Here is a 16,492-nt window from a genome sequence, read left to right as displayed (position 1 = left end):
GACATAGGAATAGTAATGTTCAGGATCTATTTTAGAGACAGAGCCAACAGGAATTACCGACAAGCTCCATGTAGGGGTTGAGAGCAAGAGCTATCGAGGTGACTTCTAGTTTGTGACTCAAACTAGGTAAATGGTTGTGTTAAAATGGCCATTCATACTTCAGTCTGGTGCTCAGGAACAATGATGGGAAAGAAGATAAAAATGTGTAAGTCATCAGTACGTATATGGTTTTTAAGCCTTGCGACTAAATGGGCTGACCTAGAGAGAATGAAGATAGCATTCCTGAGCCCTGAGATCCTACCCACATGTGGCAGAGAAGCCAGCAAAAGGAAGAGAGGGACTGGCCAGTGAGGAGGAAAATCTGAGTTTGACACCCTATACTGAAGCTCAGAATCAAGTGTTCAGGAAGGCAAACACTGCTCTCAGTGTGTCCCAACACTGCTGAGAAGCAAGGTAAAGGCAGAGAAAACGACTGAATTTGGTAAGACAGAGGTCCTTGGTGACCTTGAAAAGAGTCCTTTCAGTAGACTGACAAGGATCAGGTTGAGGGAAGAGTAAGAGGTAAAGATGGGGAATATACGTGTAACTCTACTGAGAGTTCTGCTTTACTGTGAAGCAGAAGACATGACAATAGCTGGATCACAAAGCTTTTATTTGGATTCTTGTCTGTTAATAGTATACGCTGCACCTGAACACCCATCTCCCCTTTCAATTTTTTGTTTTTTTTTTTTTAATCCTTTAAGACATTTCTTCTATCCGGAGTCTTATGCTGTACTTTGTTTTCCAAGTTTCCCTTAAGACAGCTAATTCATGATTTACTATTTTATACTCACAATGTTTTAGAAACACACAATAATATGGCTCGAAATATAGACTATCAAGAGAACTTGTAATTACTAAACCTAGTTTTAGAAGGCAGGTGCACTCAACTAAAATGGAAATTAAAGGTGTTTGAAGAAAAACCTTAGAATATGTGGTGGTACTGAAAACTTTCTGGGATTATTATGTTACCTTCTTAATGTAACTTAATATTTACAATAAAGTCGTTAGGTTGTTACCGTGTCACTACCCTACAATGACCCAGTAAAAGCTCTAGAAAAGAGCGTATAAATACAAAACACAAATAAAAAAACCTGCAGAATGGGTATGTAGGCTTTTATTCAGGCAACCATTCTCATAACCATAAAGATCTCTTCAAAACAAATAGCTGTTCCAAGTATCTGTTAGTGATCCAAAATGAACAAAAATTAACTATAAATGAACACATTTCAGCACATAAAACAAGTCTTCTGAAGTTTTTAACAGAGACCTAGTTACATTATTTTCGAAGTTCGAGGGACTCATAATTAATGTGAAAACCATAATTAATACAGATGACACAGGTGACACTGGACTTTGCCAAGATAAAGAAATATATTTGATCTTAGATTAGAATCCCATTTGATCACAAAATAAACTTTACTGAGCAAAAATATTTTAAATCTCAGAAAAAAACAGACATGAAAAGATGGACATTATATATAAATAATTTTAAAATACCGGGTTCAAAATGTAAAATCATCATTTGAATATAAGAAAACATTATAAAAGCAGAGGGTTGTCAAAAGGGAGTACAAGAGATATTCTGAAACCAATGAAAAATCAAGATCAAGTAGTAGCAACTATTTCTAATGTGTAACAGACACTGAAAATGCCAAGGGGAATATGAACAGAACTATTTCCTAAGGTGGAGAGGAACAGAGGAAGGAAGGATAGAGGTGGCTTCAGAAGTGGAGACACAGAAAATTAACTTACCACCTTCTTCAAATGCAAGTGAGAATCTCTTAGGAGAATTTAAGCACCATTAGCAGACACATCTTATAGCAGTTAATGCAATGCTTCGTATTTCAATGGAAAACTATTTTAGAGGTGAAAATGATGTAGGGATCAGAAGCGTATTCTGCTGAGACACGAGGTAATTGACACTCTCCCGAACTGGAAAAACACATTTCATAAGAAGGCATATAAAGTTACTGACTGAATCGAATTTGTGGTTCGAATACTTCATGCCTAGTGAAATAGCTTACCAGCTGCCACAACCCTGGGATCCTCATGAGACTGATGTCTCCCAGCCGCACGACTGTCTGCACTCTCATTCCACCAAAGAACGTGAACTGCAGAAATAAACCAAAAACAGCATCTAAAGACTATGGTGTTACTACAAGTAAGAAATACAGAAAAATTAATCAGAAACATTAAGTCTTGTTCTTTAGATCAAAATAGTGGATATCAAAAAGGTAAAATTAAGTATGTTAGTAATATGATTTCAGAGGGGGTCAGAGATTCGGGAGAGAAATTAATTAATTAATCAAACTGGTTTTATAGATGAAGAAAAGGAAGGCTGGAAAGAAAAAGTACCACCACTAAAGACACAATCAAGGCTAGACCCAAATTTTATGACTTTCTACTATATTTTACTTTATTTTTAAAAAATTATAAAGAAGATGTTTATTACTGAAAATTTGGAAGATACGAAGAAGAAAATTCAAAGTAGCATAATTTTAACAACCCAGAGAGAACCTCTACTGATATTTAGTGTATTTCTTTTAAAAAATGAGTAAAATCAGATTACGGTCTTAGTGTATATCATGCTTAGTAATATTTTTAAAAATCAACAATGCTTATTTTCCATGGCAGTAACCTTAATTTTTAATGACTATGTGAATTCCTCCTATGTTGCTATGTGACAACTTTTTTATCCCAACCCTTTATAATTGATTATTTATATCATTCAAAATATTTCAGGATTCTATAAAATACTGAAATTTTTTTTATAATTAAATGTAATGTATGTTAGCCGTATAGATTTTGGAAAATGCAGATAAGCAGAAAGTAGGAGTCATTTCTACCACCCTGAAACAACTACTTTTCTATTCTGGTGCATCTCTTTCCATATTTATGTACATATGTATTTTTATATGTTTACATATTTATATACACAAAGCGTATACGCTCTGTAAGGTATAGGACCTATATGATGTGTGTCTGTGTGTTACAAGTACATATATACACATATACATAGGGTCATAACACATTGTTTCCAACACTTCCTCATTGTAAACAATGCTGACATCAACCTCAGAGCAGCAGCTACATGTGTACCTATAATAATAACAATGTCAAAGACAACGACTACTAACATTTTTGGGGTGCTTACTATATGCTAGGCTTGGTTCTAAGAGTTCTGCATGTATTAACTCATTTAATTTTCACAATCATCTTAGGATATTATTATCATTATTTTATCAATGAGCAGTATAAGTCACCGTAAGATGAAGTGACTCATGTGAAGTCACGAAGATAGTGGTGGAGCTGGGATTTAAAGCCAGGCAGTTTGGATCTAATTTCCTCAACAGGAACTCCTAAAATTGGAACTGAGAGAACCACAGAGTATTTTGTATATACTTCTATATGTACAGTGTACACATTATACACTGTCCTCCAGAAATTATGTCCTGATTTATACTCAGCATATTACTATCTCCTATGCTGAGAATGTAATTTAAGATTAAAAAGTGTGCACACATGTTTTTAGTAGTTTTTTCTTATAAAAGTTATAGATGTCCATTATAAAAAATAGACAATAAACATTATCATTAATATCATTTACATCCTTTCAAACTTCTTTCCTATATATCCTAACATACTACACACCTATGCATATTTCCTAGAGTATTGGCAAAAATTATTTTAAAATTAAAGCTTTTTATTTATATTGCCAAATTTTGGGGAGGGAAAAGATTAACACAGTATGAACCCTATACAGTATCTGAGTACTTATTTTTTCCAACCTATCAAATACTTTATATAAGTATGTCTTTATTAGGTAAAAATGGTATCTCATTATTGTCTTAATCTGTATCTTCTTTAATATATATATATTTAGTAGTCATGTGTATATCTAGCTTTGTGTTAAGTCTTCATTTCTCTTTTTGCTTTTGAATTTCATTTATGGTGTTTTGGGGCATGCAGAAAGATTGAGCCTTTTAAAAATAAAATCATCAATTGATTTTTTTTTCTCTTCATTGTTTCTTCATTTGTTTTTTAGCTTAGAAGCATAGTTCTCATCCATATTATTAAACACATTTATATTTTATTTTAGTAATTCTATGACTACTTTTTGTCTACACTTAAATCTATAATCCATGTGGATTCCAGTTTAGTGTATGGTGTGAGACAGACATCTAATAATTTTCAGTTTTTCCTCCTCTTGATATATTTTCCAACTTAAAAATACCTTTTTCTGTATATTCTGATTATTTTCTTAGGATACACTGCTAGAAGTTAAATTTCTGGGTAAAGATCAGAAGCTTGGCTTTGAGTGTGTTAGATGTGAGATGTCCACTGGACATTAAATAGGAAGTTAAGGAGGCAAATCAATATGATGAGTCTTTCAAATACTTAATTAGCTATTCTTAGTCATTTATCCTCCCAGATGAACTTTACATACATTTTTAAGAGTTTGCCATAAAAAACTCTCTGAAATTCTGACTGCAGTAACTTTCAACTTTAAAAGTTAAATGCCCCAGGGGCGCCTGGGTGGCTCAGTTGGTTAAGCGACTGCCTTCGGCTCAGGTCATGATCCCGGAGTCCCGGGATCGAGTCCCACATCGGGCTCCCTGCTCGGCGGGGAGTCTGCTTCTCCCTCTAACCCTACCCCCTCTTGCGCTCTCTCTCTCACTCTCTCTCTCTCTCAAATAAATAAATAAAATCTTTAAAAAAAAAAAAAAAAAAAAAAAAAAAAAAAAAAAAAAAAGTTAAATGCCCCAAATAGATGTTTTAAATATAAATTCAGCAGGCACCTGCCTAGCTCAGTTGGTGGAGCATGTGACTCTTGATCTCAGGGTTGTGAGTTTGAGCCCCACACTGGGTGTAGAGATTACTTAAATAAACTTTAAAAGCAAATAAATAAATAAATTCAGGTACGTATATTTACGTGTAAGCTGTGTATACCCACAATGAAGTGTTAAGAGGTCATTATTAATCATGCAAATGCATTATTTCTAGCATATATATATATATCAAATAACATTTTGGTTTTCTTATTCCTATGTCACTCATATATATATGAACATATGTGTGTGTACACACATATATTTATATATATTTATACACAGACACACATATATGAATGACGTGTTTGTGTATGTGTGTGTGTATCACACAGATGACATAAAAAGACCAAAATGTTAACAGTATTATCTCTAAGTAGGGGGAAATATTTTCCCCCCTAAAGCATCTCCATCTCTTTAGTACGTGTAAAAATATGTACTACTTTTTCATTCAAGACAATCTCTCTACCCCAAATAATGTTATTTTAAAAAGTCAATAAAAGTATATTTAGAGGAAAAAAAAGATGAAAGGACAGATACTTTCTTGAGGCTCTTTGCAGTTTTTTATCACTTTGATGTGTCATGGAAAACATTACATTTTAACATTTGAAAAAGGCTTCATGAGGTGTTAACGTTCCAAACAAATAAGATATAAATCAGGTTTTTTCAACCCTTAAAATTATTAAAAAAAACCCTAAAAATTTGGCAATAAAAGTTTAAATATATACCACAATGGAAAAAAGAGACAAACTGACCCACGAAACTTAATAGATTACCAATATACTTTGTAATTTCATAGAAGAAATAGACAACTATACCTCTGTTGAGTGCTCCATATTCTGTGTGGAAAACTCCAACTAGTTTTGAGTAGCCTAGATCCACATGGGCATTAATTGCCCTTTTAAATGCATCACCCCACAAAGCTGGCCCACCTGGCTTCATCTGAAAAATAACCAGTTCATAGACTCCTAGAATAGGGAGAAAAATAATTATTTTACAAAAGATATTCAAGAAATTTCTAATCAGGTTAGTTCAGTTCCACTGAAAGACTAATCTACATACACAGATTTGGAGGATCATAGACATGTACATGTTTATGTAGACATATTTATGAATTATGGCATTAGTTTTCCTTGCTTTTATGTTTAGAAAGTCCTTGTCCAAGTTTAAGGATCACTTGTTAAGCTTATACAGAACAACAAAAAAGGGAAGATATATAAAGCTATTATCTGAAATTTTTTTTTAAAGATTTTATTTATTTATTCAAGAGAGAGAGACAGAGGGAGAGCACAAGCAGGGGGAGAGGCAGAGGGAGAAGGAGAAGCAGACTCCCTGCTGAGCAGGGAGCCTGATGTGGGACTCGATCCCAGGACCTGGAGATCATGACCTGAGCCAAAGGCAGATGCTTAACCATCTGAGCCACCCACGTGCCCAAGTTTTGTCAATAAACAAATATTGAGCATTTATAGTAAGTCTAGGATTTTTGAGCTCCCTGAACCTGCACTTTCCGGTAAGAAATGAATAAGAAAAGCATTTTCTGATCTCCCATATTTCCTCTTCTTTCCAGAGGAAATACTTTTTGTTTGTATAATTTCCCTCTATAGGATTCCACTTCTAATAGGAACAAACGATGGAGCCAACAATGCTTAGTTGTTGAGTAGGGGGAAAAAAAACAGAAACAACTGAAGGAGATGATTTTATTGTTTCTAAATATCCAGGTAAATACTTGAAAAGCATTTTACCTTCTGATCAGAAGTATGGGGCAGGTAGAGGAAGAGGAACTAGGGGACAAGTAGCTTTGAGAAGAAAAAAAAAAAAGCACAAAGTTACTAAAGAGTTATGAACAACAAAGAGGAAAAGAACCAAGATTTGACACTGTCCAAGAAGCCACTTAGTTTTTAGATAGTGCTGGAAGCCTGAGGAAAGGTCTAGGTGGATAAGGGTCCAAACAAGACTTTCAAATCCCTTGTACTCTATACTACAAAGTTAGGAAAAATGGGGGAAATAAAATAACATTTGAATTAATTAATATTTCAAAAAATCTGACTTTTGTTTAAAACAATGTTAAGGTAAAGGTTTCCTTAAAGGAGCAAGAAAATAAAATCAGGAAGAAGACAAATCTTTAGTAATTATTTTTAAAATGAGAAATAAAAGGAAAACAAAAATGTTAAACTACAGTAATACAGCTTAACATTTTAATTCATTCCCCAACACAGTCTTACAGGCAAAAATACCCTTAATATTTTAAGATTAACTGTAATTTGTGTCTAAAAAATACCAAACTATGACAAAATATCATACATCATCTTTTACCTAACCATACTTGTCTGCTCCCAACCCTCAATTTTTCAACCTTTATTCCCCATGTCAACTTTTTTTTTTTAAGATTTTATTTATTTATTAGAGAGAGAGAGACAGTGAGAGAGGGAACACAAGCAGGGGGAGTGGGAGAGGGAGAAGCAGGCTTCCTGCGGAGCAGGGAGCCCGATGCGGGGCTCAATCCTAGGACCCTGGGATCGTGACCCGAGTCGAAGGCAGATGCTTAACGACTGAGCCACCCAGGCGCCCCCCCCATGTCAACTTTTTATATTTATACCTCAAATTTAAGAGCTTTTCCAAATTGGAAAAAAACATCATTCAATGTTCATTGTTTTAATAAGCAAAGATCTAAAATTCATTTATCTCTATAATCATAATATATTCCTATATAAAACACAACATTACTTTTTCCTAGGGAAGTTTAGTTTTTTAAGTAGACTCCATGCCCAGCATGGAGCCCAACTCAGGACCCAAACTCACAACCCGGGATCAAGACCCGAGCAGATATCAAGAGTCAGACGCTCAACTGACTAAGCCACCCAGGCACCCCTGGAAGTTAAGTTTTTATAGCTTGAAATCTTTAGTATTTTCTCCATCAGAATTCAAAGTAGCTAAGAGGGAAGGACCTACCTTCTTTTGCAGGCTTTTCTAATTTGCTCCATGGCACCAGGTAAGTGATCTCAGTCTCTTGTTCATCTATGAGAGCCAGATTTGGAACGACAGATTGTTGCCATTCCTTATCTTTGGCCACGGCTTTCCGAACTTCAGTTCGATGAGCAAAATTATCTATGGGACGAAAAGGAGTAAGAAAAATAAACACTTAATTAAAATCACCTATACCTTTTCTGGATTTCATTCAACTCAGCAAATGTTCATTGAGGCCACATAAGGACACTGTTCTATCACTGCAGCTATCAACATAAATAGAAGTGACATCTGTCCTCAAGTTTCTCATGGTCTAAAAGGGGAGCAGAAATTTAAACAACTAATGATCATGTCATGTAGTGGGCTTTATAGGCCCTACCACTTACTAGGTAGTTGTGTGACTTAGGTTAAGTTATTGAATCCTTCTGTGCCCATTTCTTGTCTGTGAAATGGGGATAATGATATAGTATCTCCCTCCAGGGTTGTTGTGAAGATTAAATGAATTAGTACACGAGAGGGGCTTTGAGCAGTGTTTGGCACCTAGATAGCACTCAATATATATTAATTATTCTTATTATTTGAGGCATTTAAATTACGGCGCCCGTTTAGAGAAGGACTATTTTTCTTTGGTGGTGGTGGTGAGTGGTCAGGTCAAGGTATACTCTGAATTAAATTTAACATAAATGAAAAGAAGATGCGCTTTTTAAGCCTCTTCTTTGAACAGCTTCTAAAGAAGGAGTGCTGATTTTCTTATTATCACCATTCTTTTTACCCAGTATTTATTTCTCTTATGTTTGATATTTAAACATTTACTAAATATTTAGGCCTAGTACTATATTTACTATTAGGGTCTCATTAAGACTGATGGTAAAAGAGTTTTCTATGGTTTACATTGGGGATCTTAGAGCTTAAGTGAGTTATATTAAGACTTTACTAGTGATTTTTTTAAAGGGACCTGAGTCCGCTGGTGGCACATTAAAGCATAAACTGTGTTTTAATGGGGTTTATTCTATTACAATAGGGAAAACCCCTAAATTAGGGCCATTTTAAACATGGAATGAACACTTTTCATATTAAAATACTTCATGACTATTAACTTTGGACACTGATGATCAAACACTAAATGAAGGTATTGAAATTCTCTGGATTTCATCAAGTCCTGATGTGGACTTCACAAAGATTAGACATTGGAGTAACAAACATCCTGGGGATTCGTGCAACCTGTTCTTCTTTGAATATTAAACCAGGGGTAAATCAACTTCAATATGGGGAGAACTCTGATTGTCTTTACTTCCCTAGAACAGTAAATTCCCTGGAACCTTGGAATGCACAAATAACACAAAAATGATTTTCTCAACATAACAAATTATTAAATCTTAGCATTGGGTGAGGCCAAGAAGTTAACTATCATCCCCATCAACCTCTACTACTCTAAAGCCCCTACATATCTGAATTGTTTCTACTAAAATCCTGATATCCAGCCAGAGCTTCAACAATAATAAAAAATAACTCTCCCTTCCTTTATGATCTTAACCTATTTGGGCTCTTGTAATCACTGCTTTAATTTTTTTCATAAATCGTCTTTATGACAAACCATTGTAAAATTTTTCTGAGCATTGAAGCCTAGCTCACAATTTTATGATTTGAAATATGAGATACCACACTTTTTCATTTACGGTAACATAAGGATTTGAGCAAAGGGTTGTTAAAGGTGTGCCACTGGGAGGAGAAATCACTGAATTCGTTTTTTGTTGTTGTTCCCCTTTTTAAAAGTTTATTTTAACCTATGGGTATTTATACTAATCTAGATCCGAGAGCTAAGTGTCAAGTAACATTTAACAGAATGAAAATCTATACTGAACCCTGAAGCTGGAAAAATCATACCATACTTCCAAATATGAAACACTTTATTCATTTGGCCTCCAAATTCTACACTCCAGTATCCAACCAATTCAGAGTGAGCTGTCCGAAGATGTATGTTTTTCTTAACATTTTCCAGAAACTCATTCATCTTTGAGGGCTTAAGGCAATAGGTACGAAATTCATAGAATGTTCCATCGTATTGTCTGGGGCCCGTAGCAAAAGATGAGCACACCTGAAGAAAGATAAGGCAAATTTAAATATTTTGGGAAGGTAGGGTTTATAATATTGTTACAACCAAATCTGAATCTAGAAACAAAGGGCACGCATTAGACTCATAATCCATGTTTGTACTTCTTTTGTGATCTCTCTTTAGACATTTGTTTGGAGAAACGTCAATAAAGGTAAGTAGTCTTAAGTATGCTGAATATATAGTTACTGTTTCTTAGCACGGATCCACTATTAGCCTTTTTTTCATGAAATTTAATCATAAGGCGGCACTGGGGTCTTAATAAGAGTCCTTTACCCAAGAACTACAATTAGGATTCTAATAAATTTGCAGATGTCTTCCCTTATTTAGCCAATATTCCATTTTTAGTCAATACTATATATGTTAGTTATGCATTTAAGTGAACTTTATAAAATATGCAGGTGTTTTGGCAAGCAAAATGGAAATGTGCTTACTTGCAAAAAACTCCCTTTTAGGTTTTTCTTAAAAATAAAAATTGCTATTCAGGTCAAAGTATTTCCCAAATCCAATGAAGTAGATCCCTGGTAAAAGATAGGAATGGAGTGTTATAATCTATCCAACTGCATTATAACATGGTGGTGGACTGTATGAATGCTATAAAGGGAAAATCAACAAGTTAGAATTGTCTGAATCATTATTAGGTTTAATTACAGATGCAATGTGAAGAAGGGCATTTAATCCATCCAATTTTGCCAGATTGACGAAAATATCCCTTAAGAACTGTTAGTTGTTGTTGTATTAGTTGTATGCTACTTATATAAAGTTTTCTTCTAATTTAGTCCTCCAAGTCTGAATAAACTTAACTTTAGATAGGAAATGCCCTGCCAGAGATTATCCTCTGTGTATATATACGTGTGCATGAGTATACATTCACACCCACACAATCCTATGGCATTTTCACTTACAAATTCTTCTTACTGTAGGTTTGGTTATCATGTGCCAGTTTCATGAAGCTTATTATTATTATTTTTTTAGTTTCATGGAGCTTATTAATCAAAACTATCAAAAGCTTTGGTACAAAGCTATGGACAAATTTTGGGCTTATTTGACTACCTGGTACATCAAATGAAACCAGTAGACTTCTTTATCTGACATAATTTAGGTTAAAACACACAATTGTCTATGTATTTCATCTGTGTATAATATCATAATTATAATTATATATTTGAGTTCATTCCATTCATGTCCCCTGAGTTAAGTTTCTACTGCCCAAGTGTCTAAGCTTACTTGAAAAGCAAGTATTCCCTCCAAAAACTATTGCAGATACTTCTATTTTTGCTGGACATGCTTTTTGTGTCATTTTAACCAAATTTTAATAAGAGAATGTTATCCAAATAAACAACTGCCTAGTATTATAGTTTAAAAAGTATTATAAATAAAATATATCAGAAAACGGGACAGTGTGGTATTTATAACAATTGCTTTTAAGTCGTTTTTCAGGGAATTTGTATTAGGAAACAAATACGTGGTCAAAGGCACGTATTTTTATTATCTTTCAAAGAAGAAACAGTAAGAGGGAAAAGCCCACAGAAAGGGTAACAGCAGTGAGATAAGTGAGTGTGCTTAGGGAGAGGTGATTTTTGTTAAGGGCAGAAACTACAACTATTCTGGGGTAGGATTCATGAGTGTTCTAGGCTCCCTTATCTCCAAATACGGGCTCATTTTCCATAAAGTGAAAGTATTTCAAAATACTTTCAATTCACTTCCAATTCACTTGTGAGAACAACTGGCTGATATTTAATAATCAAAGTTCAGAGTAAAGCTGTAAGGAATACCTCTTGGCCCTGCCCCAGTAGAGTGTCAATCAGGAAAGATTAAGACTGGATTGCTAATCTTGGGTTAATGGGCCATCATTGGTTCCTCAGTCTTCCACAGAGTCAGTCTCAAGAGTAGGTTCATCCCCTTTCACTTATACCCTTCGAGAAAAGTACCAGCCTCAATATCAAAGGAAAAAATCTGTAGATTCACAGAATAGGCCAAGTCCCGACAGTTAAGGCTAAATCACAAAATCTATTGTGTTTTTCTCATCTAAGGTTAAGTGAGGGTATCATTCTGTTTGCTACGAGGTTCCTGGCCCTGCCTGGCTCGGCCACCACCCGCACGAGGCAGTGGGCAGCTGGGCAGGATGCTCCACCACTGGCACGCTGGCCCTCCTCTTCAGGGTTCTCTGCAAAACGCTCAGAAGTTGTGTACATATCGTTTAAACGGGGGAGGCCTGTTCTTTCGCCAGCGGCTGGTTGACCTATTTCTCCTCTACCTTCTGTCTGGAGGGGGCGGTGGCTTGTCAAAAGGACAAATCAAAAGGAAAGGCTCGACCAGCCAACACCTGGCACCGGCCCAACCTGGCGAACGCAGCGGGGCTGGGAAGCAAATACGGAGCAGCGGGAGCTCCAGGAGTGTCCTCAGGGCCGCCTGGCACCTTAGGCCACAGAAGTCTTGTTCACGGCTGCTGGCGAGCTGGCCGGGAGGCGACACTGGCCAGCGTACCCTCCCGCCTGGCTACACCCCTCCACGCACAACGCCCCAGCTCGGGGGTCTGGGACGCGCACTGAAAACAGAATAATCTCGGCGCGCGAACCGGCTGGGCGCATGCGCGGCACTCGCAAGTCTGGGCGAGCGAGCCGAGTGGCGCATGCGCGGGACTACTAGCTCCTCGCTGACACCCTTCCTCCTCCCAAACCAGGGCTCGGCTTGGGCGCGTCTCCGCGGCCGGTACCTGAGGCGCGAGCTTCCGCGCAGCCAGAGCCCTAGTCAGGCCGCTTCGGAGGACGAGCATGGCGGGGCTTCGAGCGCTGGGAAGGACAGCCAGCCGGTACCCTTTCTTAGATTCCTCCTGCTTACCCGCCGGGAAAAGAGCAGCGACTGAACTCCTGGCGGACGCAGGCTGCGGCAGGACTCGGCGGCGTGAGCGCCGCCTCTGGTGCCGGGAGGCGTGGCGGCACCGCCCCGTCTGCTCGCGTCCTTCCCGGGCCCAGCGCCTGGCGCGTTTGAACGGCACGTGGCCTTTGGTACTCTTGTTTGTTTCCTCAGACATTCTTACCCAACGTCAGAGGGGACATTAGGATTGGCTGAAGGCGGGGATCGTTCCCGTTCCACCTTTCTGAGCCCATCACCTCGTCTCCATGCGCAGTTGCGCGTGCAGAATGCGTGTTTGTCCTTTGAGAAGGGAGTATGATGCGTGCACGCGTAATGCTGTGCATTTAAAATCGTGGAGGTTTTTGCCCTGGTTAATCGTTAGTCGGGGTGATTTACGTAAAGACCTGGAGCCTTCACTTTTCCTCATGAAGTGCATCCTCTTTCCCTAATCGCCACCCCAGCATGACCTCCTAAGGCTTCTAATAATGACTGAAATTGTATTTTTCAGGAGCTCATTGGAATGGGGGCATCGAATTAAGTATTAAAAAGTCAAATAGTTTTGTAAGCCTTAAAAAAGCATACCAGCAGACCTCGGATCTTGTTCTCCGTATCCTTGATTATTGGTCCTCAGAATAACTATTTTCAACATCAATAACAATTTTCCACTTTTTTCTTCTAATGCTTTCTTCTCCTCTAAATTACAGGCTTTTCCTGGTGTGTCTTAGTATTTTTAGTTATAGATAGTATCTGTTGCTTGGAAAATGAGGATTTAGGTCTCTTACATACCACTCCCTCAAAATAACCTTCCCTTCCCCATCTGAATATGGGTACATTAAAAATTGTCACATTATTAATTTACAGTATATTAATGTTTACATTTTTATTACTAATTACATTACAGAGAACACAATTACACAATACATAATCAGACTCACAATTACACAATAGTTACATTATTGCATACATTGAAATAATACTGCTTATACTATCAAGAATAGGGAAGTATTACAGGGATATCACCAGTGGTTGCATTGGTTGTGCCTTCTTCAAAGACTTGAATTATCTGTTCAGAGGGAGGCTTTTTAAAATTATAATTCCAAAGGGGGTGATTAAGTTTTTCTGGGTGATGGGCATCGTTTTGAACGATATGCCTGGACTGGATCTGTGCCTGGACTGGATCTTTCTTTATGTTTCAATTTATTTTCTTAGACTTTGCCCCCTCCCTGGAATTAACAATTCATTCACTCATTCGGCCCCTAACTATTAAATTCCTTCTATGCCTCAGGTACTTTTCCAGAAACGGGTACAGGGGTGAGCAAAAGACATAGTCCCTGTCTTCTTGGAACTTACCGGTTCGGGGAAATATTAAGCAATAAAGAGAAAAATACATCAGCGATTAATAAATACTCTGAGAAGAAAACAATGTAGGATATGAACAGTGGGAAGTACTGGAGGGAGATAGCAGAGACTATTAGCTATTTCCCATTATCCATTCTCCCTGCTGCTCTCTTTTTAAAATATTAAACATCTAGGTGCAGCTATGTGACTAAGTCCTGGCCAGTGTAATGTGTTAGTGCATTTATAACCTACTATAAGTGAGTCTAAAGCGGTGTAGGAGGAGCAGTTCTCTCCTTTGTTTCTTTCTTATTTCTTCATGCTGGAATATGGGTGTAATGGCTTGACTTCTTGAATTATGAGGTAGAGGCCACATGCTGGAGACGGGACAACAGGAGAGAAGACGCCTAGGTTCTGACACCATGGAACAGCAAGCTAAGAGTCCTGGACCGCCCATCTCTGGAGTTCTTTTACATGAGAAATCGTCTTCCAGTTTAAGCCACTGCTAAGTGGGTTACACCTGTAATCTTAATCAATAGGAGTGTAACTACTTTTTTTCTCTCCCTCTTTGCTTCGTTTCTGTTGTTTTCCTCATACCTATCATTTATTAATCACCAAACTTTTTGCCAAAAGAATATACCTTTCATTATGTTAGTGAGCCCTCTTGCTCAACTGTAGACCCCAACAGTTAAAACCAGAAATAGACAAGACTGCTTAACTCATGCTGTTAACTAAAATTGTGCTTATTTCTTAGCGTACTTTCTTGAAGCATGATGAAGTTCTTTTTCAAGGACCCAGAACATCCCAAACACCACATCGGAAAAGCCCTGATAGCAATGTGATGCCTAGAAGACCATACCCACAGGTCCTCTTTTTCTGCCCTTGAATTATCTGTTCATGGGCTGATCATGGGCTGAACACATACCAACCTTCACCCACGATCACAGGCTGTCTGCCTGCTCTCTTGCATGTATCCCCCCACCAACCTCTCCTTATAAAATTGTTAAGTGTCCATGTTGGAGGTAGAGAGGTTGGTTGTTAAGTCTTGAGCTTACCACCTCCCCTGGCTGCCAGTACCCACAATAAATTTCTCCCTTCTCTTTTCGAAACCCTTATCTCTTGAGTTACTGGCTTCTCAGATGAACTCTTGTGATGAGTTTATCTGACTGTTCTCCAACAGTGTTGGCAAACCCAGCCAGGAGCTATGCTTTCAATTTGTCCAGTCCCCTCCGAATTCTCTGGGATGGAATAATTGGCCATGGCAGTGTACCAGGGCTTGCCCATTTGTTTACTGAGTTAGCAGCTGTGATGGATCTTTTGGTAACAAATATGATTAAACCTATTAATCAGCTTTTCAGTTTCATCTTTTAGAGTTATCTTTAGAGAGTTCTTTGTTCTCTTGCTCCAGTGTGGACTAGTTCTCTAAGATGGCATGGTAGTAATTCTGGGATCTCCTTTGCTTTGTGTTGGACTTCCTATTGTCCGGATTTTGTTTCTTTTTCTTTTAACTTCTAATTTTAGGACAGGGTACATGGGAATTAAACTTCTGAGATTTGTATCTATAAAACATGCTTTATTCTACCAGCCCTCTTGATTCATATTTTGGGAGGGTGTAAAATTCTACATTGGAAATAACTTTTCCTCATATTTTTAAAGGCAGTGCTCCATTGTATAATACCTTCTAGTAAGAAATTCATGCCATTTTGATTCCTAATTCTTTGTATGTGACTTGCTTGTTTCTGTCAGTCTCGCTGGAAACTTTTATGTTTTTCTCTTTGTTCCTGGGTGTTCTGAAATTTCACAGTAATGTGCCATGGAGTCGATATTTTTTTTCATACAGTGTTCCTCACTCAGTGTAACCTCATAATGTGGACACTCTTCAATCCTGAAAATTTTTTGTTTCTTGGATTTTTAAATTTTCTTCTCAATCTTCGGAACTTCTGTTAATCAAACATTGTACCTCCACTTGATCTTCTAATTTTATTCTTTCTACTGTTTTACATATCTACTTTTTTGGCCTATGGTTTTGGGGATAAAGTACCATAATTTTATCTTCTAACTCATTTATTTTAAACTTATACTTTCACAGTATTTATTCCCCAAAGCCCCTTTTTTATCCCTTCCCCAGAATATTTCTTTATTTCTCTCTCTCTCTCTTTTTTTAATCAGAAATAATATACTCTTTTTGTTTCATGGGTTCATAATTTCTATCTCAGAGGACATTAATTACAGGTGTTTATTTTTTAGTTATTGTTGTGGGTCTTCTTCCTGAATTGTTTCAAGTTTTATTATCATTTGATTTGTTTTCTGCCATGATACTAGTGTTTTTCCTAAAATAGTTTTGTATTTTTAATCC

The 16,492-nt window shown here is 37.2% G+C and overlaps 1 protein-coding gene across 5 annotated transcripts; it reads right to left on the bottom strand.

Annotated features, from left to right (window-relative positions):
• Window positions 1-1,140: 1,140 nt before the first annotated feature.
• Window positions 1,141-12,994, bottom strand: LOC118547795 (protein NipSnap homolog 3A-like). 5 transcript variants are annotated; one of them, XM_078061543.1, is made up of 7 exons: window positions 12,787-12,851; window positions 10,380-10,466; window positions 9,720-9,930; window positions 7,821-7,976; window positions 5,690-5,839; window positions 2,067-2,153; window positions 1,141-1,974 (listed from the first exon to the last, which is right to left on the bottom strand). In XM_078061543.1, the coding sequence occupies exons 3-7, from the start codon at window positions 9,844-9,846 to the stop codon at window positions 1,898-1,900; spliced, it is 597 nt and encodes a 198-aa protein (XP_077917669.1). In that variant the 5' UTR covers window positions 9,847-9,930; window positions 10,380-10,466; window positions 12,787-12,851; the 3' UTR covers window positions 1,141-1,897. The 5 variants fall into 5 exon arrangements, with proteins under 5 accessions (XP_077917669.1, XP_035967349.1, XP_035967348.1 ...); XM_036111456.2 differs by having other exon boundaries at window positions 12,662-12,799; XM_036111455.2 differs by lacking the exon at window positions 10,380-10,466 and having other exon boundaries at window positions 12,662-12,876.
• Window positions 12,995-16,492: the final 3,498 nt, after the last annotated feature.

Source organism: Halichoerus grypus, chromosome 14 (genome assembly GCF_964656455.1).
Source record: "Halichoerus grypus chromosome 14, mHalGry1.hap1.1, whole genome shotgun sequence".
In the NCBI taxonomy this organism is placed as follows: Eukaryota; Metazoa; Chordata; class Mammalia; order Carnivora; family Phocidae; genus Halichoerus; species Halichoerus grypus.
Note: the sequence above shows the minus strand (reverse complement) of the source record. Positions and strands in the feature narration are given on the sequence as shown.